General features: G+C 40.3%; 1 protein-coding gene across 3 annotated transcripts in view; it reads right to left on the bottom strand.

Moving 5' to 3' along the window:
- The window catches only part of LOC139423251 (protein FAM168A-like), a 63,103-nt gene that overhangs the window by 18,122 nt on the left and 19,461 nt on the right, over nt 1-25,520 (bottom strand). For 2 of the 3 annotated variants that reach the window (XM_071175060.1, XM_071175059.1), the window contains 3 exons: nt 17,195-17,286; nt 4,613-4,690; nt 1,923-2,048 (listed from right to left, as the gene is read on the bottom strand). In XM_071175060.1, the coding sequence (XP_071031161.1) occupies nt 1,923-2,048; nt 4,613-4,690; nt 17,195-17,264 (274 nt within the window). In that variant the 5' untranslated portion in view covers nt 17,265-17,286. The remainder of the gene's footprint in view (nt 1-1,922; nt 2,049-4,612; nt 4,691-17,194; nt 17,287-25,520) is intronic. The other variant, XM_071175061.1, reaches the window with a different exon arrangement.

Genomic DNA, 25,520 nt, shown 5'->3' with positions numbered 1-25,520 from the left:
AATGTTATTTCTGTTGACTCCAACATGGAGGATATATTTATTTGTTTTCTGAACGCCGTTCTCAGATTATTGCATGGTTTGCCGTTTCCGTAAAGCTTTTTTGAAATCTGACACAGCGGTTGCATTAAGAAGTATATCTCTAATTCCATGTATAACACTTGTATTTTCAGCAACATTTAGGATGAGTATTTCTGTAAATTGATGTGGCTCTCTGCCAAATCACCGGATGTTTTTGGAACTACTGAACGTAACGCGCCAATGTAAACTCAGATTTTTTTTATATAAATATGAACTTTATCAAACAAAACATACATGTATTGTGTAACATGAAGTCCTAGGAGTGTCATCTGATGAAGATTATAAACGGTTAGTGATACATTTTATCTCTATTTGTGCGTTTTGTGACTCCTCTCTTTGGCTGGAAAAAATGGCTGTTTTTCTGTGGCTTGGCTCTGACCTAACAATCGTTTGTGGTGCTTTCGCTGTAAAGCCTATTTGAAATCGGACACTGTGGTGGGATTAAAAACAAGATTACCTTTAAAACGGTATATGTTTTAATTTAATTATGAGATTTCTGTTGTTTTGAATTTGGCGCCCTGCACTTTCACTGGCTGTTGTCATATCGATCCCGTTAACGGGATTTCAGCCCTAAGAAGTTTTAAGGAAGGATCACATAATTCCATCCAGGTCCCCCTGAGGCATCAGCCAATGAATTATACTCCATAACTACAGGTGACAAGTAAATTGCCAACCTTGGCTTTATACTTGTTCAAACAACAGACTCTAGATGGCAGTGTGCACCCTTTCAGTTTGCCAACGCATAGCAGTAAAATAAAAAAGGTCTCAATGGCGTGCTGCCCATGCTGTCACAGACGCCATAATGGGACAGATATAATGATGCATTGTCTATCTAAGTCTATGGTTTCCATAGACTTGAAGCAGAACCAGCGGTATGAATGCCCAAAGTGTTTTTCATCATGAATCTTGTTCAGAAAACAGCTCTGCAGTTGTCACTAGCTGGCAAAGCCACAAAATCTGACTTTAAACCTAACCCGAATCACACTGCTAAACCTAATGCCTAACCCTAACCTTAAATTAAGAGCAAAAACATAATTTTTGCTTTCATGAATTTTTAACAATATATCAAAATGTTGACTTTGCAGCTGGCCTTTCTAAGGGGAAATCCCTCAGTTCTTCCCCCAGGACAAGACTCATTACAATAAACCTCAACCTGCTGGGTTTGTTCGACATTGCAGCAGACGTGATGCAGTTTTGGTAAATTGTGACCGACTGATCTACAAATAATAATTAGTAGTTATTGTGGCGCACGGTAATTTGTATATTTATCAGTCGGCAGTCAACTGCAATGGTGAACATTTCACATGTTAGACAACTTAGCGATGACTAACTACACACAGAATGTTAACCAAAACAAATAATACTCAAAACACCCACAGGCACACGCACACACATAACTGTCCGTTCTGGTGGGTGACAGGACACCACCAAATCACTTTCATGACTGAAACACACATTACCTATCCAACTGAAACATTGTTTTCCTATATGAGAAGAACGTTTGCTGCAGTAGCCAGCATGCGTGTTATATGATACAGCACAGCACAAAACCAAGCATGATGCCAACACACAGCCCCTTCCCCTAAGATGTCACTTGCCCCTGTGATTTCACTCACTACCTCACATCTTTATACGGCCTGTCCTACTCCAAACCTTTTCCTAACCCATTTCCCAACAGCTCAAAAACCCAGTCCAGCATTGAATGTACCCCAGCCATGCCAGCGTGTGCAACATGTGTGTACATACATCTGTGTGTGCGTACAAACGTGTGTGTATGTCTGTGTGCATACATATAGGATCTGTGTTTGTGTGTGAGTGTGTAGAGTACATAGGGTCATATTTACTGAAAGCTGCGGCTGAGGCCTGGTACTGGCGGCCCTCTGAGCCCGCGTCCATGGCCAGGTCATAGGAGCCCTCTAGGGCCCCTGCAGCACCGGAGGCCTGGGGCCAGCCCTGCTTCACCAGCAGCACTGTCCCAGACACAGACACAGAGAGATTACACACACACCCACACACACACACATACAATAGAACACAGAGAGAGAGACACAGAAGACAGACATGGATAGATAGTAATATAACACACACCGCATGCAAATGAACTCACACAAGCACTCACAGAGAATTCACACAGATTAAACAGTACACATACAGTCACTAGAGAAAGTCTACACACCCCTTGCAGTCTTAAAATTTTTCTGCCTTGAAATTATTATTATTTTTAAATGTAACAAATTATAATTTTCCTACCAATCTATAGAATTTACTCTACATTTTCAAAGTGAAAGAAAAATAAAATATTTTCTGGTATTTTAGTGGCAGCATCATGTTATTGGTATGTTTGTCATTGGAAGGAAACTGGGGAGTTTGTTAGGATCAAAATAAATATGAAAGGAGTAAACCCCAGATAAAAAGTTAGAGGAAAACCTGCCTCAGTCTTCGGAATACCTAACCCTGGGATTTTTCAGCGGGAAAATTACAAATGTTTATGCCAAAGTCACACCAGAATGGTGTCAACTGTTCATCAATGGTCCAGTCTCAGTCCTGACTTTAACCTGTTTGAAAATCAGAGATAATTTGAATGTTGCTGTGAATCAATGACTCCCAACCAAATTTACTGAGCTTGAGCAATTTTGACAAAAACAATGGATATATGTTGACCTAAGAGTTTTGCAAAGTTTGTTGAATCATATTCAAAATTATTCACAGCTGTAATGGCTGCCAAAGGTGCTACCACCAAGTATTAACTCTGGGGTGTGAAGACATACACAATCAATACATCTTTGTTTTATAATTTGTATTAATTAGGAAAATGTTGTATAATTTATATTTAACTTTGAAATGTGGAGTACGTTGTGTACATTGGAAGGAAAACATTTTCAAATACATTTTTAGATTACATTTTAAGGCAGCAAAATGTGAAGACTGTAGACTTTCACTAGGCACTTTACACACACACACACACACACAGAAATATAGTACATACACAAAGTGTGCACACACAGAGAGTACATACACAGAGAGTACACATATACAGTAGAATACATAACGTTTCACACAATCAACACACACACTCATCTATTGCAGAACTTGGGCTTAGTTTTGGACGTATTTTCTTGTGTTTCATGCCTAGTAAACATGACCCATCCCAGTAAAGGCAGTGCTGCACTGCACTGTCGACGACAACATGGCACAGCTGTCACAGCTCTCACTGACCTATTTCACTACACTCTTTGAAGCCCATCAAACCCACTGGAGCTCCAGGAGAAATGCAGTAAAACCACTACACATAACAAATATGGATCACCACCAACCACGACACAAACTACTAGCTACCACAGCTAGGGTTAATTCCATCTCAGTTCAGACAATTCAGGAAGTAAACTGAAATTTCAGGTACAATTTTTTCTCATAGAGAACCATGGATGACATTTGAATTGAAATGTACTTACTGAATTTAAAAGGAATTGACCCCAACCCTTGTATCTACCTAACCCTTCCCTCTCCATGCACAGGGGTTGAGAGATGCATTACATTGGAACTATATTCATGTGTACTAGCTAGCACAAGGAGGTGATAGAGAGACCTGCTTCTAGCCATCTCAATGATAAATAGTATTACAGTATTTACGATAATAAAAAGCCAATTCAACCCCAGGTTATTTCAGTTTCACTAAGTGACAAACATCTCAAGCCATCATCTAACAACAAAGGGCAAACTTAACCAACAACCATACTAAGGCCTACATCTGAAAATCGTTTATCCAAATAAAACAGAAAATAAATTAGGAATTATCTTATTAACAATCTTTTTTGTGGCCATGGCCAACATGTATTCCCTATGACTTAACACACAGCACACAGCACACAGCACACACACACACACACACACACACACACACACACACACACACACAGGGAATCTGAACAGAACTTTCTAGAGCACTGTGTGGATGCAATATGAACAAAGCCTCTTTAGCAGCTCTACATAAGAGTACTCAAGGCATTGTGAAGGCTCTGGGGTGAAGTTTCCCATAGGTACAGGTCTTGGATCAGCATCCTCTCACCTAATCTTAACCATTAGTGGGGAAAATGCCAAATTGATCCAAGATCAGTGTCTAGGGGCAAATTCACCTTTTCCTTCCACGTTCTGAGTAGGTGCCAAGATTAGACACATGACAATGTCTAGATCCCATTCCATGAATACTGTGAATATGTGGATTGAGACGTTCTGGCGTTCTGCGGGAGTGCTGTGAGTGATGCACTCAAGAACTGTGCATGCAGGTGTTCTTACCTTTGAATAGCATGCACCAGCAATCTGATTCATGTAGTGTGTGTTCTATTACATGTGTGTATATTCTTACCTGCGGAGATAGAGTGGATTTCTAGTTTGATAAAACTGTGTGTGCGCAGGCTTGTCTGTGCTTATGTGCATGTCTGTGTGTGCTTGCAAGCATGTCTGTGTGCTTGCGCGGATGTGTGTTTCCGCGGATGTGTGTTTCCGTGTATGTTCATGTGTGCATGTGTGTTCTTACCTTGGGGATAGCCTGGGCTGCCAGTCTGGTAGAGGTTGGGTGTGTAGGTAGGAGCCTGAGGATAACCTGCAGGATAGCCTGAGGACAGAGAACAGAAGCTATTTAGAACATCATCCACTGACTGAGTGAGTGAGTGAGTGAGTGAGTGAGTGAGTGAGTGAGTGAGTGAGTGTAGCACGCGTGTGAGTGTGTATATGTACATGAATGCACATTAGTATACAAGTGAATGTGTGTGTTGTGAGATGGAAGGGCAAAGGGAGGACAGCAAAAAGACAGTGTTCCAGAGTGCCTGTGTGGAGGAGAAAAATCAGTTTATTACTCTATGGAGCCTCCATCTCCCCACATCCCTGTCACAGTGATTTACAGCCCTAAACCACCCTCCTGCACCGGATTCATAAAACATATGGATTGGGCAATGTAGTGGATGCAACCCATCCACGTATAATGCTCCAAAGTGGCTCAGTGGTCTAAGGCACTGCATCTCAGCGCTAGAGGCATCACAGACCCTGGTTCGATCCCGGGCTGTATCACAACCGACCGTGATCAGGAGTTCCATAGGGCGGTGCACAATTGGCCCAGCGTCGTCAGGGTTAGGGGAAGGTTTGGCCGGAGTAGGCCGTCATTGTAAAATAAGAATTTGTTCTTAACTGACTTGCCTAGGTATATAAAGGTTAAATTAAAAATACATACATTAAGAGAGTATTCAGGTCTGTTGGGTTTTTAGAAAATGAATTAGAATCTTTCTCTTGGCTTTTTCCACATTTTTTTTACATTACAGCCTTATTCTAAAATGGATTAAATTGTTGTTTTTATCATAAGCAAACTACACACAGTACCCCATAATGATAAAGCATACATTTTTGCAAATGTATTAAAACAACTGAAATATCACATTTACATAAGTATTCAGACCCTTTTACTCAGTACTTTGTTGAAGCCCCTTTGACAGCGATTACAGTAAAAAATACTTCTTGGGTATGACGCTACAACATTTTTCATCAAGGATCTCTCTGTACTTTGCTCCGTTCATCTTTCCCTCAATTCTGACTGATCTCCCAGTCCCTGCCACTGAAAACATCCTCACAGCATGATGCTGCCACCACCATGCTTCACTGTAGGGAGGGTGCCAGGTTTCCTCCAGACGTGACGCTTGGCATTCAGGCCAACGAGTTCAATCTTGGTTTCATCAGACCAGAGAATCTTGTATCTCATGGTCTGAGAGTCCTTTAGGTGCCTCTTGGCAAACTCCAAGAGGGTTATCGTGTGCCTTTTACTGAGAAGTGGCTTCTGTCTGGCCACTCTAGCATAAAGGCATGATTGGTGGATTGTGCTGCAGAGATGGTTGTCCTTCTGGAAGGTTCTAAACTTCTTCCATTTAAGAATGATGGAGGCCACTCTGTTCTTGGGGACCTTCAATGCTGGGGATGAGCATGCGCATCTTCAATATGTACCCATTGTTCCTCAGTGCATTTAACTATATGTTATAAGTAAAAGCCTTGGGTAGCGAGTTAAAACCACCCTAAGAATTAGGAAGATGTAAAACTTTCCTTTTTATTCTCAGAATTTTATTTGCCCATATAAAAAAAGTCTTATGACCGAGTATACTTTTTTAAAATGATGTCTTCGGTGGGGTAATTGGTAGAACAGAGAAGAAAAAAAGTTTTTTGTGGTCTTAAAGGATTGCTGTAGATCGAGTTAATATTTTTCTCATTGCCATTATTTCTTTATTTTTTCCCATGTTAACTTTATAACAGGAGGTTTTTTTGTATTCTGAAAATATTTTTTGCAAAGGGGACATTGAGTTCAGTATTGGTCAGGTATATCAGGTGATGCAAATTAGTTTAGTTTAAATTCATGTTTACCAATACTGGAACCTGTTACGTTTGGGTCCTGTCATTTTCTTTCTGCAACTGGTTCAATACAGTACAAACAGGAGGGGGGACATCCCTGTCTTGTGCCGCTTTGTAAAGCAATATAATAAAATAATGTATTATTTGTGTATATTTTTGCTTTAGAACATTTATACAATATTTATTAATTTAGCTGGAAGTTGAAAACTTCAACGTTTTGAATAGAAAAGGCCATTCAAGACGATGTGAAGCCTTTTCCACATCAACAGCCATTATTGATAAATCTATATCCATTTTTTTTGCGTATTGTACGTCTTAAGAATCAGACCAGTTTTTTAAATTTTTGCCTAAAATGACATACCCAAATCTAACTGCCTGTAGCTCAGGACCTGAAGCAAGGATATGCATATTCTTGATACCATTTGAAAGGAAACACTGAAATTTGTGGAAATGTGAAATTAATGTAGGAGAATATAACACATTAGATCTGGTAAAAGATAATGCAAAGAAAAAAATCCATGTGTTTCCTATTATTTATTTTTGTTTCATCATCTTTGAAATGCAAGAGAAAGGCCATAATATAATATAGGAGTCTAGAGACATATTTGATCTTGGCCAGGAGATGGCAGCGGTGTGTGTGCAAAGTTTCAGATTGATCCAATGAAGTGTTGCAATACTGCACAATATTTTCTATCAAGTCTGCCTAAAAATGGTCAATTTATACATTTTCATGTACAGAACTATAGAGAACATACAAAAATGATATGGTAATACAAAATGTAAGTTTACACACTCCCAGAAATGTCATGCATAATGGATCATTAGCTTATACACTAACTTTCACACATCTAGATGGCCGGGAGGGGTGGGTGTGGAGCCAGAGACAGCAGGGCTTCAAACTGTAGAACCCAGTTCCCACATTTGAATATAAAAACTGATTTTATCGAACAAAACTATGCTACATTTTTATCTCTGGGACCCTCAGGATGACAAATCAGAGCAAGATTACTGAATGTAAGTACATGGTTTACCTTCAGAGGTGAATGTATCAAACCAGTTGCTGTGATAAGTGTTTTGTTGTTGTGCACTCTATACAAACAACGAAATGGACAGTGCAGTTAGATTAACAATAATTTAAGCTTTCTGCCCATGTAAGACATGTCTATGTCCTGGAAAGTTTGCTGTTACTTACAATGTCATTCTAGTCACATTAGCGCACGTTAGCAACAACCGTCCCGGTATAGGGACACACCGATCCTACGGAATCCTTAAGGAGGTTTAAACTGGAACATGTTCTTGTATTTGTTTGTACAGTAAGTGTCTATTTTTAACCTCTGATCTCTAGGGGCGCTATTTCATTTTTGGATAAAAAACGTTCCCGTTTTAAGCGCGATATCTTGTCACGAAAAGATGCTCGACTATGCATATTCTTGACAGTTTTTGAAAGAAAACACTCTGAAGTTTCAGAATCTGCAAAGATATTGTCTGTAAGTGCCCCAGAACTCATTCTACAGGCGAAACCAAGATGATGCGTCAACCAGGAAATGAGCAGAATCTCTGAAGCTCTGTTTTCCATTGTCTCCTTATATGGCTGTGATTGCGCAAGGAATGAGCCTACACTTTCTGTCGTTCCCCCAAGGTGTTAGCAGCATTGTGACGTATTTGTAGGCATATCATTGGAAGATTGACCATAAGAGACTACATTTTCCAAGTGTCCGCCTGGTGTCCTGCGTGGAATTCGGTGCGCAAACGCCAGCTGCTTGTACTTTTCCATTTGATTGAGGGGAGAAACCATGCTTCCACGAACGATATATCATTGAAGAGATATGTGAAAAACACCTTGAGGATTGATTCTAAACCACGTTTGCCATGTTTTCAGTCGATATTATGGAGTTAATTTGGAAAAAAGTTCGCGTCTTGAGGACTGAATTTGCGTTTTTTTTTTGGTAGCCAAATGTGATGTAGAAAACGGAGCTATTTCGAATTCACAAAGAATCTTTTTTGGAAAAACTGAGCATCTGCTATCTAACTGAGAGTCTCCTCATTGAAAACATCCGAAGTTCTTCAAAGGTAAATGATTTTATTTGAAGGCTTTTATGTTTTTGTTGAAATCTTGCGTGCTGGATGCTAACGCTAATGCTAACGCTAAATGCTACGCTAGCTAGCCACTTTTACACAAATGATTGTTTTCCTATGGTTGAGAAGCATATTTTGAAAATCTGAGATGACAGTGTTGTTTACAAAAGGCTAAGCTTGAGAGATGGCATATTTATTTCATTTGCGATTTTCATGAATAGTTAACGTTGCGTTATGGTAATGAGCTTAGGTCTGTAAATAGAATCCCGGATCCGGGTTTGGTAGACGCAACAGGTTAATAAACCCAGTTTGATTAATATGTATCAAGTCTGGTAATATTTTTGCCATTCTATTGCTTATAAGCTTTGTTATTATTTTATTGTCACAATTAATTACATTTATGAATCAGCAAGGGACTCCAGATTTTCCTGGTTTTAATATAACTGAATTAACTGTTTGATACATGCAACTAGGGAGTACTGAATTAAGTGACGTGTGTTGTCATGTGTAAATAAGGTGGCTACTTTGTCACAAAATGTTGAATAGATTTCTATGAGAAAGCCATCCATTCCTGGTGCTTTTGTGCAGGCAAATGTTTTAACAGTATCTAATATTTCATCCTGGGTGACATGTTTTTAATGATTATTTTTTTTGTCTGCTGATAGTTACTTCAGAGTTGTTGAGTCTAAGAAGGCTATAGGATCCATCCAACTGTTGTTTAATTCTGATTTATATAAATGTTCATAGAAACTTTAAAAATTATCATTAATCTCATTGTTGTTTCTAATTACCTCTTTTGTCTCTCTAAAACCCACGCCTTGTCACATTTCTCCCGCCCACACACATCCACTCTCCCATTCATATGCACAGACACATACCCACACATACACCCACTCACACACACACAGAACAATTGACTTACATGCTATATTTACTATTTTATATTGTCCTTTCAGTGCCCATGTATCTGATTGGCATCAGCTAAGTCTATTGATACTTCCTAGAGAAAAACAGCTACTTGGGGACAAGAGTCTAAATTGTATTAGGGGAAGGGGGAGGAATGTTGTCTCAACTTACAATAAGCTGGTCTTGGGCATCACTGTATGTAGCCTAGTGTGCTTATCTGTTTTTTTCTGCTTCTGCCTCTCCTCAGGGCACTGGGCTCTCTTTCAACTGGAAAGCTTTCCTGCAACCTGTTCAGGGCTTCATCGATGCTTGTGAACTCCATTCTCTGTGTTCCCTTCCATACCCACAGTACTGCCGGGAATCGGAGTTGAGACTTGATTCCTTTTTCCTCCAGTGACTGTCCAATAGAAATTAATTGCTGGAGTATTTTACTCAGTCTAGCAGAAAGGTCCTGGATGAATCAAATGGACTGGCCCTGGACCTTGATGTCCTTCCCCTCCTGTGTCCTAAGAATGTTTAATTATTTAGGGTTCTTCTGGTTCATGCTGATCCGAAGACATCGCTCCAGACCATCCGGTGACATAATCCATGCCAAGCTCTTCTGATATAAGCTGTATATGCATATCTGACTCGATAGACTACTTTCCTTTCGAGCAAATCTACTTTTTTAACAACAGATTTAGAGAGGATTTTATGGATATAATTCAGCTGGCAGCTGCTCTTATTTGCGTCTCCAAGTTGTTCTTTGACTTTTCCTCTAAGGGAAGCCATGGCGTGCTGGTTTCGAGTCTCAGTGTCACTTTACTCACAGATTGGTTCACTGTTGTGAATACAGTGCCTTGCAAAAGTATTCATCCCCATTTGGTGTTTTTCCAATTTTGTTGCATTACAACCTGTAATTTAAATCGATTTTTTTTTGGATTTCATGTAATGGACATACACAAAATAGTCCAAATTGGTGTAGTGAAATGAAAAAAAGTATTTGTTTAAAAGAAAATCCAGAAAATACAAAACTGAAAAGTGGTGCGTATATATGTATTCACCCCCTTTGCTATGAAGCCCCTAAAAATATCTGGTGCAACCAATTACCTTCAGAGGTCACATAACTAGTTAAATAAAGTCCATCTGTGTGCAATCTAAGTGTCACATGATCTCAGTATATATATACACCTATTCTGACCAAGGAGCTCTCCAAACAGGTCAGGGACAAAGTTGTGGAGAAGTACAGATCAGGGTTGAGCTATAAAAAAAATACCAGAAACTTTGAACATCCCACAGAGCACCATTAAATCCATTATTAAAAAATGGAAAGGAGGGCATTAATCAGAGAGGCAACAAAGAGACCAAAGATAACCCTGAAGGAGCTGCAAAGCTCCACAGTGGAGATTGGAGTATCTGTCCATAGGACCACTTTATGCCGTACATTCCATAGAACTGGGATTTACGGAAGAGTGTCAAGAAAAAAGCCATTGCTTAAAGAAAAAAATAAGCAAAAGGCAGGTGGGAGACTCCCCAAACATATGGAAGAAGGTACTCTGTTCAGATGAGACTGAAATGTAGCTTTTTGTCAATCAATGGAAATGCTATGTCTGTCGCAAACTCAACACCCCACCATCACCACAGTGAAGCATGGTGGTGGCAGCATCATGCTGTGGAGATGTTTTCACTGGCAGGGACTGGGAAACTTGTCAGAATTTAAGGAATGATGGATGGCACTAAATACAGGGAAATTCTTGAGGGAAACCTGTTTCAGTCTTCAGGAGATTTGAGACTGGGACGGAGGTTCACCTTCCATCAGGACAATGACCCTAAGCATACTACTAAAGCAACACTTGAGTGGTTTAATGGGAAACATTTAAATGTCTTGGAATGGCCTAGTCAAAGCCTAGACCTCAATCCAATTTAGAATCAGTGGTGTGACTTAAAGATTGCTGTACACCAGCGGAACCCATCCAGCTGGAACAGTTTTGCCTTGAAGAATAGGCATAAATCTCAGTGGCTGGATGTGCCAACCTTATAGAGAAATACCCCAAGAGACTTGCAGCTGTAATTGCTGCAAAATGTGTCTCTACAAAGTATTGACTTTGGGGGGTGAATAGAATAGTTATGCACACTCAAGTTTTCAGTTTGTCTTATTCCTTGTTTGTTTGACAATAAAAAAAATATTTTTCATCTTCAATCATCTGGGTGTTTAATCAAATGATATAAAGACCCAGAAAAATCCATTTTAATCCAGGTTGTAAGGCAACAAAAATAGGAAAAATGCCAAGGGGTTGAATACAAAACTGAATTGGTCCACCCACACAGACAGCGTGGTGAAGAAGGCGCAGCAGCGCCTCTTCAACCTCAGGAGGCTGAAGAAATTTGGCTCGTCACCAAAAGCACTCAAACAGATGCACAATCGAGAGCATCCTGTCGGGCTGTATCACCGCCTGGTACGGCAACTGCTCCGCCCACAACCGTAAGGCTCTCCAGTGGGTCGTGAGGTCTGCACAACGCATCACCAGGGGCAAACTACCTGCCCTCCAGGACACCTACACCACCCGATGTCACAGGAAGGCCATAAAGATCATCAAAGACATCAACCACCCGAGCCACTGCCTGTTCACCCCGCTATCATCCAGAAGGCGAGGTCAGTACAGGTGCATCAAAGCAGGGACCGAGAGACTGAAAAACAGCTTCTATCTCAAGGCCATCAGACTGTTAAACATCACTCATTCATATATCTTTATGTACATATTCTTCATCCATTTCCACTTGTGTGTATAAGGTAGTTGTTGTGAAATTGTTAGGTTAGATTACTCGTTGGTTATTACTGCATTGTCGGAACTAGAAGCACAAGCATTTCGCTACACTCGCATTAACATCTGCTAACCATGTGTATGTGACAAATAAAATGTGATTTGACTTTTGCAAGCCACTGTAACGGACCGCTCACTCTCTCCTGGTTACTTGGATATATATTAATCTATCGGTTTCTTCATATAACCACAATCTTGTCGGTACAAAAAGGAGCTACTCTCTCCCAATACGTCCTATCGAATTGAGGCTGTTCTGAGGGCAAAAAGGGGTGCAACTTAATATTAGGAAGGTGTTCCTTAATGTTTTGTACACTGTGAATAGTGCACTATATACTACGCTAGTAATCTAGGCATAGAAGTGTCTTTGGTGCATCCCAAATGGCACCCTATGCCCTATATAGTCCATTTATTTTTACCAGGGCCCATTGGGCTCTGGTCAAAGCTAGTGCACTATATAGGGCATAGAGTGTCATTTGGGATGCATCCAAAGACACTGCAAAGCCTAGATTATAGTATAGTCAAAAACTTATATACTTATATATTATGAATGTATGCCTTCTCTATACTATAATGACAGGTGCTATTGATATGACTATGAATTGTACTGATCGCATAGCAATCACACTAAAACAAAGTAGCCTATTAATGGAAATAACATTGAATGCAGGAGCAGCCTGTGTGTGTCTCAATCCTGAGGCTACACAACACCTACGCAACCTGATCCGATAGCCCACACGCACACACAGTCAGAGCCTCAGTATTTATACACACACACACACACTAATTAGCCATCGTATTTATGGAACAGTGTGACTGTGGACTAATTGTGAGCAAAAGAGAATCAGCCAGAGACAATTAGAGCAAGAGGTAGAGAGAGAGCAGTAGAAAGAGAGTGACACTGAAAGGGAGGGAGGAACTGAGGGAGGAATGGAATAGAGGGAGGGATCCCTACTGTCAGCAGTAACTGAGAACGACAACTGCACTCCCTTGGTCTGCTGTCCCCAGGGGTGTGTGTGTACATGTGTGTCTGTGTATGTGTGTGAGCTCCTGCATATGTACCTCCTGCCTCCCTCCACACAGCATCCATAACACAAGCCTACTGCAACCACTGCAAGCGTCTGTCCTTTCTCTTAACTCCCTGATCAGCTGTAACTTAAGGACGAGCAGCAATGCATTGTGGGTAGGAAGAAGCGACTAGAGAACAAAAAAAACATTGAGAGCTGAGGGCACCTTTAAAATAATCTCTCTCTTATGAAAGCCAGTGATGTGGTAACAGCCTGGCCTATGAATCACAAGCCAAGTAACCAGCCCTGCCCTCCTGAGCCAGTGGAGGAAAACACCACCAGAGAAATCACATTTCTATTTCCACCTTTCCTGCCTTTCCTTTTTTCACCTTTCTTTGGACATACCATGTGAATTATTATTTTGTTGCACAGACAGCTCATTCGATGCATAGACTCATCCGGTGGTGGATGCACTACTTCTACATGCATATGGTTCATACATCCTAATACAGTATGTGACAGAGGCGGTGACACTGACATTTGGCTTTCGGTGACAAAACAGCCCATTATCCCAACCAGCCATTAGAGGAGCTTACTAATCATTACCATTCTTACTACAAGGGTCTGTTTTGTAAACAGATCACAATATACCACCACTACACCATTTCCGTACATAGGTTTTCCCCTTCAAAAATCTATTGAAGGCACCCAATCGTTTTATGACCCACATTAGACTGCTTAATGGGGAAAAGGGGAGGAGGGACTAAGAAACTGCAAAGTTTGTATCAGTGGGGACACCTTCAATGCTGCACTGTCCTTGTAAAACGAAAAACAATTCATCTCCATTGTAAACCCAGTCATGGGGATGACAGGAGAGAAAATGGAAAGCAACTGAAATGAATTAAAGCGCAAAAGAGAGTAAGTCATTTATTTATTTTCAGAAAGAGAGCAGGGAAAGGATATGGAGTGGAGTCAGAAATTATTGACACCCTTGATAAAGATCAGCAAAAATTACTGTATAAAATAATTCAATTACTGAGCTATACTTTATGCTAAAAAATATATATCATACAATACTAGTACTCAGAGAAAGAGATTTTGTTTAGAAAATAACACTTTTCTTTTCGAAAAGGGAGGTCAAAATGATTGACACCCCTGTTTTTAATACCTCGCCTTGGGAGGATACCGACCTCGCCTTCAAGTTTTTATTGTCACATGCACAAGTACAGTGAAATGTCTTTCTTGCGAGCTCTTTCCTAGCAATGCAGTAATCAATATCAGTAGTACTATAAAAATACAAAAGTTAAGTAGAACAAAAACACACGAGAAATAGAAGAAAAACACGAGAAAATAAGCAATCTATATACAAAGTCAGTTCCAAGGTCAGTGCCAAAATCATATTTACAATGTACAGGGCTGGTATACTGGTAGTGGTAGATACAGTGCCTTCAGAAAGTATTCACACTCAGTGACTTTTTCAACATTTTGTTGTGTTACAAAGTGGGATTAAAATGGATTACACAAAATACACTAATGTCCAAAAAACTCTAACATTTGTAAAAACATTTACGAAGAATAATACACTAATATGTCTTAGTATTCAACCCCCTGAGTCAATACAAGTTGGAATCTCCTTTGGGGCCTCCCGGGTGGTGCAGTGGTTAAGGTAGCTTGGATTGGATACCACGAAATTGGGGAGAAAAAGGGGTAAAAATTCAACAACAACAAAAAAATTAATCAAAGCGATTACAGCTTTGAGTCTTTCTGGGTAAGTCTCTAATAGCTTTCCACACATGGCTTGTGCAACATTTGCTCATTATTATTTTCAAAATTCTTCAAGCTCTGTCAAATTGGTTGTTGATCATTGCTAGACAACCATTTTCAGGTCTTGCCATAGATTTTCTAGCAGATTTAAGTCAAAACTAACTCTGACACTCAGGAACTCCATTGTAGATTTGGCCTTGTTATGGTTATTGTGCTGCTGAAAGGTGGATTCATCTTCCAGTGTCTGGTGGAAAGCAGACTGAACAATGGACTGTGCTCAGCTCCATTCGGTTTATTTTCTATCCTGAAAAACTCCCCAGTCCTTAACGATTACAAGAACACAATATGGAGAGTGGTACTCAGTAATGTGTTCGTGTTGGATTTGCCCCAAAAGATAACATTTTGTATTACAGACAAAAAAGTGAATTGCTTTGCCACATTTTTTGCAGATGACTTTAGTGCCTTGTTGCAAACAGATGCATGTTTTGGAATATTTTTATTCTGCACAGGCTTCCCGCTTTTCACTCTGTCAATTAGGTTATTATTGTGGAGTAACTACAATGTTGTTGATCCATCCTCAGTTATCCTATTACAACCATTAAACTCTGCAACTATTTTAAAGTCACCATTGGCCTCATGGTAAAATCTCTAAGCGGTTTCCTTCCTCTCAGGCAACTGAGTTAGGAAGGATGCCTGTATCTTTGTACCCATCTGCCAATAGGTGCCCTTCTTTGCAAGGTATTGGAAAAACTCCCTGGTCTTTGTGGTTGAATCTGTTTGAAATTCACTGCTCGACTGAGGGACCTTACAGAAAATTGCATGTGTGGGGTACAGAGATGGGATAGTCATTCAAAAATCGTGTTAAACACTGTTATTGCACACAGAGTGAGTCCATGCAACTTATTATGTGACTTGATAAGCACATTTCTACTCCTGAACTTATTTAGGCATGCAATAACATAGGGGTTGACTCAAGACAGTTCAGCATTCATTTGTAATACATTTGTAAACATTTTTAAAAACATAATTCCACTTTGACATTATGGGCTATTGTGTGTAGGCCAATGATAAAAAAAAATCTATATTTATTCCATTTTAAATTCAGGCTGTAACGCAACAAAATGTGCCACAACAATACTTGAAAATCAAAGACCAGTGGTGGGTTTGGCGTCGAAATAACAATGCATAAGCAGAAAATAACCATATACCTACTGTAAAATATGGTGGTGGATCTTTGATTTTCAAATATTGTGGTGGCAACACCATGTTATGGGTATGCTTGTCACCGGAAGGGACTGGGGAGTTTGTCAGGATCAAAAATATGAAAGGCGCTAAGCCCGGGTAAAATGTTGGGGAGAAAACCAGTCATAGTCTGCTGAAAACCTAACCATGGGATACAGTTATATTTTTCAGTGGGACAATTACACACGCTTTCCAAGAGGTATTGAGTGCTTCTTAATGGTCCAGTCTCAGCCCCGACTTAAATCCTGCTTGAAAATCAGAGACAAGGTTTGAACATTGTTGTCCGTCAACGATCCCCAAACAAATTTACTGAGAATATGTTACCGTAAGCGTTGTGCAAGATTGGTAGCATCTGTAATGGCTGTCAAAGGTGCTTGGAGACATGCAATCAATACTGGTCTATTTGTTTTGTTATTGTTATTATTTGCAAGATTTTCTATAATTTGTCTTTCACTTTGAAAATGTGGAGTAGAATGTGTAGATCTGAAGGGAAGAAATCTAATGTATTCCTATTTTGATGTCAAGGCAGCTAAATGTGAAGACTATGCAAAGGGTATGTAGACTTTCATTAGCGACTGTGTCTAGAACGTGAGTTTAATCCCTGACGAAGCATTATTGTTTTTATAGATTGAACGGAAAGCCAATGTGTTCCATTGAGCCCATTTCAGCCATTACTGGTGTGTTTGAGAGGTCATTAAACGTTTCCGCTGTCGTTACATTAACGGTAAAAAAAATAATTAAAAAAATGGCACAAGCCAGAGTGGGAAAGTGTAAAATGAAAGCAATCAATCCAGCGAGATTTAAGTGACAAGTAGATTTTGAACCCCTCAAACACAAGAAATAGGTGGGCGGGGCATGCGCACTCCTACACACATGCATACACACACAGTATTGGTATGGCATTGATGCGGTTATTGCTGATGTTGATTTGGCACTCACCTGCGTATGCTATGTTCTTAGGGTTGCCGTACGGTGTCCCGGGCTGGACAGGACTGTACACAGGATTCATGTTGGAAGATAGTCTACCCTTACTGCAAGGAGAACAAATAGAGAGAGAGAGAGACCGAGAGACAGAGCGAGAAACAAACATATGGTGAGAAGAAAGTCATGGCATTCAATAATTATTCATTGAGAATATGCATAAGCTCAGAGGTCTCCATCTTGGAAGTGTTCCATAGCCAGCTTAAAGACATCTGACATCTGAAAAACTAAAAGGTACTCCACAAAAACTACCGTTAAACTCACAATATTGTAGCAGGTCTGATTTTGAAAGTTGTTTTTTTCGATGTTCGTGAGAAGGCAGCAATTTATTTCCGCAGGATAAAAGTAAATCAGGTAGAAAATGCGAAAGCATACAATACAATTGTTGATAAATAAAAATGAGTAAAATACAAATATTTCTGTATTGAGTATTATGGTATTTCTGACTGTTTTGAACATCTTCAACAGTCACATAAGAAGACACTAGCACAAACATGACTGATGTAACAGTATAAATTTAAACCGTCCCCTCGCCCATACCCGGGCGCGAACCAGGGACCTTCTGCACACATCAACAACTGACACCCACGAAGCATCGTTACCGATCGCTCCACAAAAGCCGCGGCCCTTGCAGAGCAAGGGGAACTACTACTTCAAGGTCTCAGAGCAAGTGACGTCACTGATTGAAATGCTATTTAGCGCCCACGCTAACTAAGCTAGCCGTTTCACATCCGTTACACTCACCCCCCTTTTGACCTTCCTCCTTTTTCCGCAGCAACTAGTAATCCGGGTCAACAGCATCAATGTAACAGTATAAGTTTAAACCGTCCCCTCGCCCATACCCGGGCGCGAACCAGGGACCTTCTGCACACATCAACAACTGACACCCACGAAGCGTCGTTACCCATCGCTCCACAAAAGCCGCGGCCCTTGCAGAGCAAGGGGAACTACTACTTCAAGGTCTCAGAGCAATTGACGTCACTGATTGAAACGCTATTTAGCGCCCACGCTAACTAAGCTAGCCGTTTCACATCCGTTACACTGACATACTAGGACATTCTTCAACCTGAGCTCATTTGTTTGCAACACTTTTCTCCACCTCTTTCTCAACCTGTTTCCACCACCCATCTCTTTCACACGCATGCAAGAACTGAACCACACGCACACACATACTCTCTGTCTTTCTCGACAGCCATTCATATTTAGCTCGTTCAAGATTTCAAAGAAGGTTCGCGAGAGTACTCGTTCTCTCTCTCTCTCTCACACACACACACACAAGTTTGCAGACGACACAACAGTTGCAGGCTTGATTACCAACAATGACGAGACAGCCTATAGGGAGGTGTGTAATGTCAGGAAAAAAACTTGTTCAACATCAACAAAGGAGATGATCATGGACTTCAGGAAACAGCAGAGGGAGCACCCCCCTATCCACATCGACGGGACAGTAGTGGAGAAGTTGGAAAGTTAAGTTCCTCGGCATACACATCACGGACAAACTGAAATGGTCCACCCACACAGATAGCATGGTGAAGAAGGCGCAACAACGCCTCTTCAACCTCACAACCTCAGGAGGCTAAAGAAATTTGGCTTGTCACCTAAATCCCTCACAAACTTTTACAGATGCACAATCGAGAGCATCCTGTCGGGCTGTATCACTGCCTGGTACGGCAACTGCACCTCCCTCAACCGCAAGGCTTTCCAGAGGGTGGTGCGGTCTGCACAACGCATCACCGGGGGGCAAACTACCTGCCCTACAGGACACCGACAACACCCAATTACACAGGAAGAACAAAAAGATCATCAAGGACAACAACCACCCGAGCCACTGCCTGTTCACCCTGCTATCATCCAGAAGGCAAGGTCAGTTTAATAAATGGGTTTAGAAGGCAAGGCCACTTTAATAAATGGGTTTAATAAAAGGTATAATGTCACTTTAATAATGTTTACATATCCTACATTACTCATCTCATATGTATATCATCTTTGGGATAGGGGGCAGCATTTTCACTTTTGGATGAATAGCGTGCCCAGAATGAACTGCCTCCTACTCAGTCCCAGATGCTAATATATGCATATTATTAGTAGTATTGGATAGAAAACACTGAAGTTTCTAAAACTATTTGAATGATGTCTGTGAGTATAACAGAACTCATATGGCAGGCAAAGATCTGAGAAAAAATCCAAACAGGAAGTGGGAAATCTGAGGTTTGTAGTTTTTGAACTCACCCTTATCGAATACACAGTGGGATATGGGTTATTTTGCACTTCCTAAGGCTTCCACTAGATGTCAACCACATGAGAGCAACCTGCGTTACATGGCTTTTCTACAGACAATGGAATTCTCCGGTTGGAACATTATTGAACTTTTATGATAACATCCTAAAGATTGATTCTATACTTATATTACAGGTCGAAGAAACTTGTCAAACTAACTTTTTCAACTTTTCGTCCGACTGGATCAGATCACGCTTTTGGATTTGTTTACCAAGCGCCCTAACAAAAGAAGTTATTGGACATAAATGGACATTATCGAACAAAACAAGCATTTATTGTGGAACTGCGATTCCTGGGAGTGCAATCTGATGAAGATCAAAAGGTAAGTGAATATTTATAATGCTATTTATGAATAATGTTGACTACCCAACATGGCGGAAATTTCTCTGGCTGGTTTGGGCTCTGAGCGCCGTTCTCAGATTATGCTTTTCCCGTAAAGTTTTTTTTAAATCTGACACAGCGGTTGCATTAAGGAGAAGTGTATCTAAAGTTCCATGCATAACACTTGAATTTTCATCAACATTTATAATGAGTATTTCTGTGAATTCATGTGGCTCTCTGCAATATCACTGAATGTTTTGGAACTACTGAACGTAACACGCCAATGTAAAATAAGATTTTTGGATATAAATATGAACTTTACTTTGTATTGTGTAACATGAAGTCCTATGAGTGTCATCTGATGAAGATCATCAAAGGTTAGTGATTCATTTTATGTCTATTTGTGCTTTTTGTGACTCCTCTCTTTGGCTGGAAAAAATGGCTGAGTTTTGGTGGTGACCTAACAATCGTTTGTGGAGCTTTCGCTGTAAAGCATTTTTTTTAAATCAGACACTGTGACTGGATTAACGAGAATGTTATCTTTAAAATGGTACCTAATACTTGTATGTTTGAGAAATTTGATTCATGAGATTTCTGTTGATTTGTATTTGGCGCTAGCGGAACGGGGTTCAAGTCCTAGACAGGATATATGGTAATCATTGCATCTTGCCTATGCTGCACGGCCATCACTCATCCATATATGTACATATTCTTATTCCATCCATTTACAATTGTGTGTATAAGGTAGTTGTTGTGAATTAGATATTACTGCACTGTCGAAACTAGAAGCACCCACATTTCGCTATACTCGCATTAACATCTGCTAACCATGTGTATGTGACAAAAAACATTTGATTTGACACACACACACACACACACACACACACACACTTCTCTCTTCGTTCTAGGAGGCAGTTAACCGATAGGCTAAGACCATTGGGCAAGTAATTGAAAGGAAGGTCTCTGGTTTGAGTCCCTGAGCTGACTAAGTGAAAAATCTGTCGATGTACCCTTGAGCAAGGCACTTAACCCTAATTGTTCCTGTAAGTCACTCTGGATAAGAGTGTCTGGTTATTGACAAAAATGTATAAAATGTCCTGTTTGTAACCCAAGCAGCCAGGAGCCTATCCCCAGTCTAGAGGGTATACCAGGGAAAAAAGGACCTCCCTCACATTAGAGAGATCTCTCCTAGTGTGTGTGTGTGGAATTGAATCAAAGTTGTAAACAGTACAATGAAATGCTTACTTACAGGCTTTTCCTCAACAATGCAATAATATTAAGTCAGATAAAAAAAAATACACGAGAATATGTGTGCGCACTTGACGTTTGTGAGAAAATGCCTTCCTCAAGGGATCCATGTGACCTTTCACATGGACCCTGTCACCCTTCCACTCACAGCATGGTTGTATTCATTAGTGAACACCGTAGCAAAACATTTAGAAATGTAAAATGAAAACAAGCGTTTCTTATTGGAATAGTTCAGGTAGTCCCCATTTCTAACATCTCTGTCCAGAACTTAATCGAGCATCTGACACAAATACGCACGATTTTAGTTCTGAGTGTCTGAGATTACAACCATACATACAAACACATTGAGTCAAGCCAACAAAACAGAAAGCAAGTCTTTGTATAAAAAATCCCATTTAAATCAAGAAATTTTCTTTGCAGTCACTAAATAATCACGATCAAAATTGGAAACACTATCAAGAAGTGCAATATTATGGGCGCTCTCTCCTTTTTTGTATATGTCACAAAAAAATGTCATACACAAATATTTTTTCCTGATAAAAAAAATGCAAAAAAGAAAAAAAGTCAGTCCCCCATTGCCTAGATCGTTCCCTATATTGTACATGAATAGAGTCATTTAGAATTCTGTCCACTAGTATTTGGGTAGTTGCCATATAGCCAAAACAAAAGTTTAAAAAAATATTTATTCCATAATTAAAGTTTTTTTATACACAGTTGCAATGAACTGTCTAAACATAATGTTGTGGCCATCTTCAATTAATAAAAATATATATAATTTAAATGAACCATTTCAGGCTTTTAAGCCTTGATTTTGTCCTTTGGTGTGACAATTAATGCTAATATAAAAAGGTTTAATGATTCTCAAATAGACAAAATTATTTTTACTCATTAGCTACTTCTGTTTTTAAATCAGTAATTATATTCTGGAATTTCAGTTGTATAATGAAGATCAAGTAATTTGACAAAAAACTAGATAAAAAGCTATTTGTTTACTTGTGTATTATGATGATGTCACCTGCCTCATGCTTAACATTTTTTTTTGTATTTTGTTCAAGGCAACACTATTTATTGGTGTCACCCCATAGGACATTATGTCACACCGATGGACAATACACAAAAGGCAGTCCGAGTTTAAGGTTAAAACATAATTAATTACACTTTCAGAAGTTTCAGACCACTGTAAAATGCAACTTCTAAACATCAGCAATGGATCCTCATTAAAGGAATTAAAGCGTACTCATTCGAATTGTAGGGCCTCAAAAGAGTCCTGTATTGTTATTTTTCACCACTATCACCCAGAGTCAGCAGTGGGTAATTTGCGTGCCCGGTGCCTTCCTTGGATGTTGTAGCTCCCTCCCGGAATCTAACTCTGATTCCATTACCCGTGTTCACCATGGCATGCACATAAAGTTGATAGGGCTGATATTGGAAGTAGACGTCAGCGCATCACCGGTCGAGGTTATAGTCACCAAATGCGCCTGTGGTGCCCGCAAGTACCTGCTGCAGTCATCCAAATAACGTTGGAGCAATTAGAGGAACGATAACTAATTTAATGAGCCATTAGCAGTTTCACTCTACCGGCCATGTGTAATAAGAATTGCGTGGCTTAATCTTTGAGACAAGACTGGCAGGATCACTCAGGTAGACCCCCACAACATTGAGGTGTACCTGGCTGCGCAACAAGGCAAAATGGCACAGTCCTCTAGTGATGGAAAAGACCCAAGCACACCCAGTGGGAGGCCCAACAGCCGAAGCCGTGGGAGCAGAGGCACACACTAGATGACTGATAGGGGGCGCTGTGTTGAAGCCACTGTGCCTGTATCTTGGCACTCCACCACTATAGAATTGCATTCATTAATGTCTACATTAGTCTTTGCCATGTTTATTCTATTATTAAAGACACCTTAATGCATACTTTTAAATTACATAATGTGAGCTAAGAAAACAAACATTTTACTTTTTTATCACTTTTTTGAGATTACTAATATGTTAGTCCCCACGACAACAAAATACTGAAATACATGTAAGCCACATGGCTGACCAGCGGCTTCAAAGCCTCTCAATGGCCAAACCATAGCATCAGTAATCCAGGGTTTACATACATCATTGGTTCAGACCACGTGCTCCACTCATGTCTTCTGTGCCTCCCCATGCAAAGGTGCCCAAATGCTGGCTCATTGTTTAATCACATAATTCTGTCACACCATGTGGACATTGATTTTGGGGACAAAATGTAATCCATCATAACTATTTGGAAATATATTGAATAGATTTGGGGACTACTGTTTCTTGAAAATGCTTGTGTGTCATAAGAACAAGAGTGGGTGAAGGGAATTGTATTCATGTTTTCACTAATTAACTTTGAATTTAAGTTCCACAACCTTACCTGGGACAGTCACACCACTGCTGTGGGATTATTTCAGATACTCTTTAAAGGGTAGGGTTTCAGATGTTTTTGGGAAGATGGGCAGGGACTCTGCGGTCCTAGCTTGAGGGGGAAGCTGTTTCCACCATTGGGGTGCCAGGACAGAGAAGAGCTTTGACTGGGCTGAGAGGGAGCTGCTCTCCCATAGGGATGGGAGGGCCAAGAGACCTGATGTGGCATAACGGAGTACTCGGGTTTGGAGTGTAGAGTTTGAGCATAGCCTGAAGGTAGAGGGGTAGTTCCTCTTGCTGATTCGTAGGCAAGTACCATGGTCTTATAGTGGACGTGAGCTTCGACTGGAGGCTAGTGGAGTGTGCGGAGGAACAAGGTGACATGGGAGAGCATGGGAAGGCTGAACACCAGGCGGGCTGCGGCGTTCAGGATACGTTTCAGGGGTTTGATGGCACAAGCAAGGTGCCAAGCCAACAGCCAGTTGCAGTAGGCCAGACTGGAGATGTCAAGTGTCTGGATTAAGACCTGCGCTGCTTCCTGTGTGAGGAAAGGTCGTACTCTACGGATGTTGTAGAGCATGAACCTGCAGGAGCGAGTCACTGCTCTGATGTTTGTTTAGCAGAGAATGGCAGGCTGTTGCCCCGACGTCACGTCAAGGTTCATTGCACTGTGGAGTTGTCAACCGTGATGGAGAGTATTTCCCTGATGCCAATTAAATTAATAGTTTTGCAAAGGGGTGTAAAGATATGCATTCCAGATACAAAGGCAAGAATTTGGGCAAATGTATTAATGCATTTTGATCATTGTTGTTCTACTGTTGATACTTTGGACCTCAGTTCCAAAAAATGCTTTTATGCAATTGAGAAAAATGTAATAACCAAGAAACCGCTGCAGAGACAGAGAGATAGAGCAAAAGGAATGGACAGATAGAGGAGTGAAGAGATGGATGGGTTGTGTATGTGTGTGTGTGTGTGTGTGTGTACGCATGCGCTGGGGGAGTTTAAGAGTAATAAACAAATCAATAAGATAAACGATATAAAAAAATAGAGTGAAATACAAAAAGATGACTGACAAACAGAATAAAAAGACATGATCACATGATGGCCAGACAGTGGAGCTGGAAAGGTGGAGGAAGAGAGGTGACAGACAGATGAGATAAGGAGATGTTGAAAAAGACAGATTAGATGAGATGGGATGCTGGATTGATGCATGGACAAGGTGAGAAGAAAAGGTTGATGAACTGAAGGAGGGGTATATGAAAGAGAGAATATTTACAACTGGTTAGGGAAAGTCCAGGACAGCAGACAAAGAGAGGTGATAAACCAGACATATACACTCAGGTCCCAAAATATTGGCACCCTTGATAAAGATGAACAAAGAACGTACAATAGAGTTGAAGTCGGAAATTTACATACACCTTAGCCAAATACATTTAAACTCAGTTTTTCACATTTCCTGACATTTAATCATTGTAAAAATTCCCTGTCTTTGGTCAGTTAGGATCACCACTTTATTTTAAGAACGTGAAATGTCAGAATATTAGTAGAGAGAACGATTTGTTTCAGCTTATATTTCTTTCATCACATTCCCAGTGGGTCAGAGGTTTACATACACTCAAATAGTATTTGGTAAAATTAACTTTACATTTTTTAAGTTGGGTCAAACGATTCGGGTAGCCATCCACAAGCTTCCCACAATTTTCAATAGGATTGAAGTCAGGGCTTTGTGATGGCCAATCCAATACCTTGACTTTGTTGTCCATAAGCCATTTTGCCACAACTTTGGAACTATGCTAGGGATTCATTGTCCATTTGGAAGACCCATTTGCGACAAAGCTTTAACTTCCTGACCGATGTCTTGAGATGTTACTTCAATATATCCACATAATTTTCCTCCCTCATGATGCCATCTATTTTGTGAAGTGCACCAATCTCTCCAGCAGCATACCACCCCCACAACATGATGCGGCCACCCACGTGCTTCACGATTGGGTTGGTGTTCTTCGGCTTGCAAGCCTCCCCCTTCTCCTCCAAACATAAAGATGGTCATTATGGCCAAACA

The sequence above is a fragment of the Oncorhynchus clarkii genome, chromosome 12, assembly GCF_045791955.1.
Source record: "Oncorhynchus clarkii lewisi isolate Uvic-CL-2024 chromosome 12, UVic_Ocla_1.0, whole genome shotgun sequence".
Taxonomy (NCBI): Eukaryota; Metazoa; Chordata; class Actinopteri; order Salmoniformes; family Salmonidae; genus Oncorhynchus; species Oncorhynchus clarkii.
This window is presented reverse-complemented; position numbering and strand designations above follow the sequence as displayed.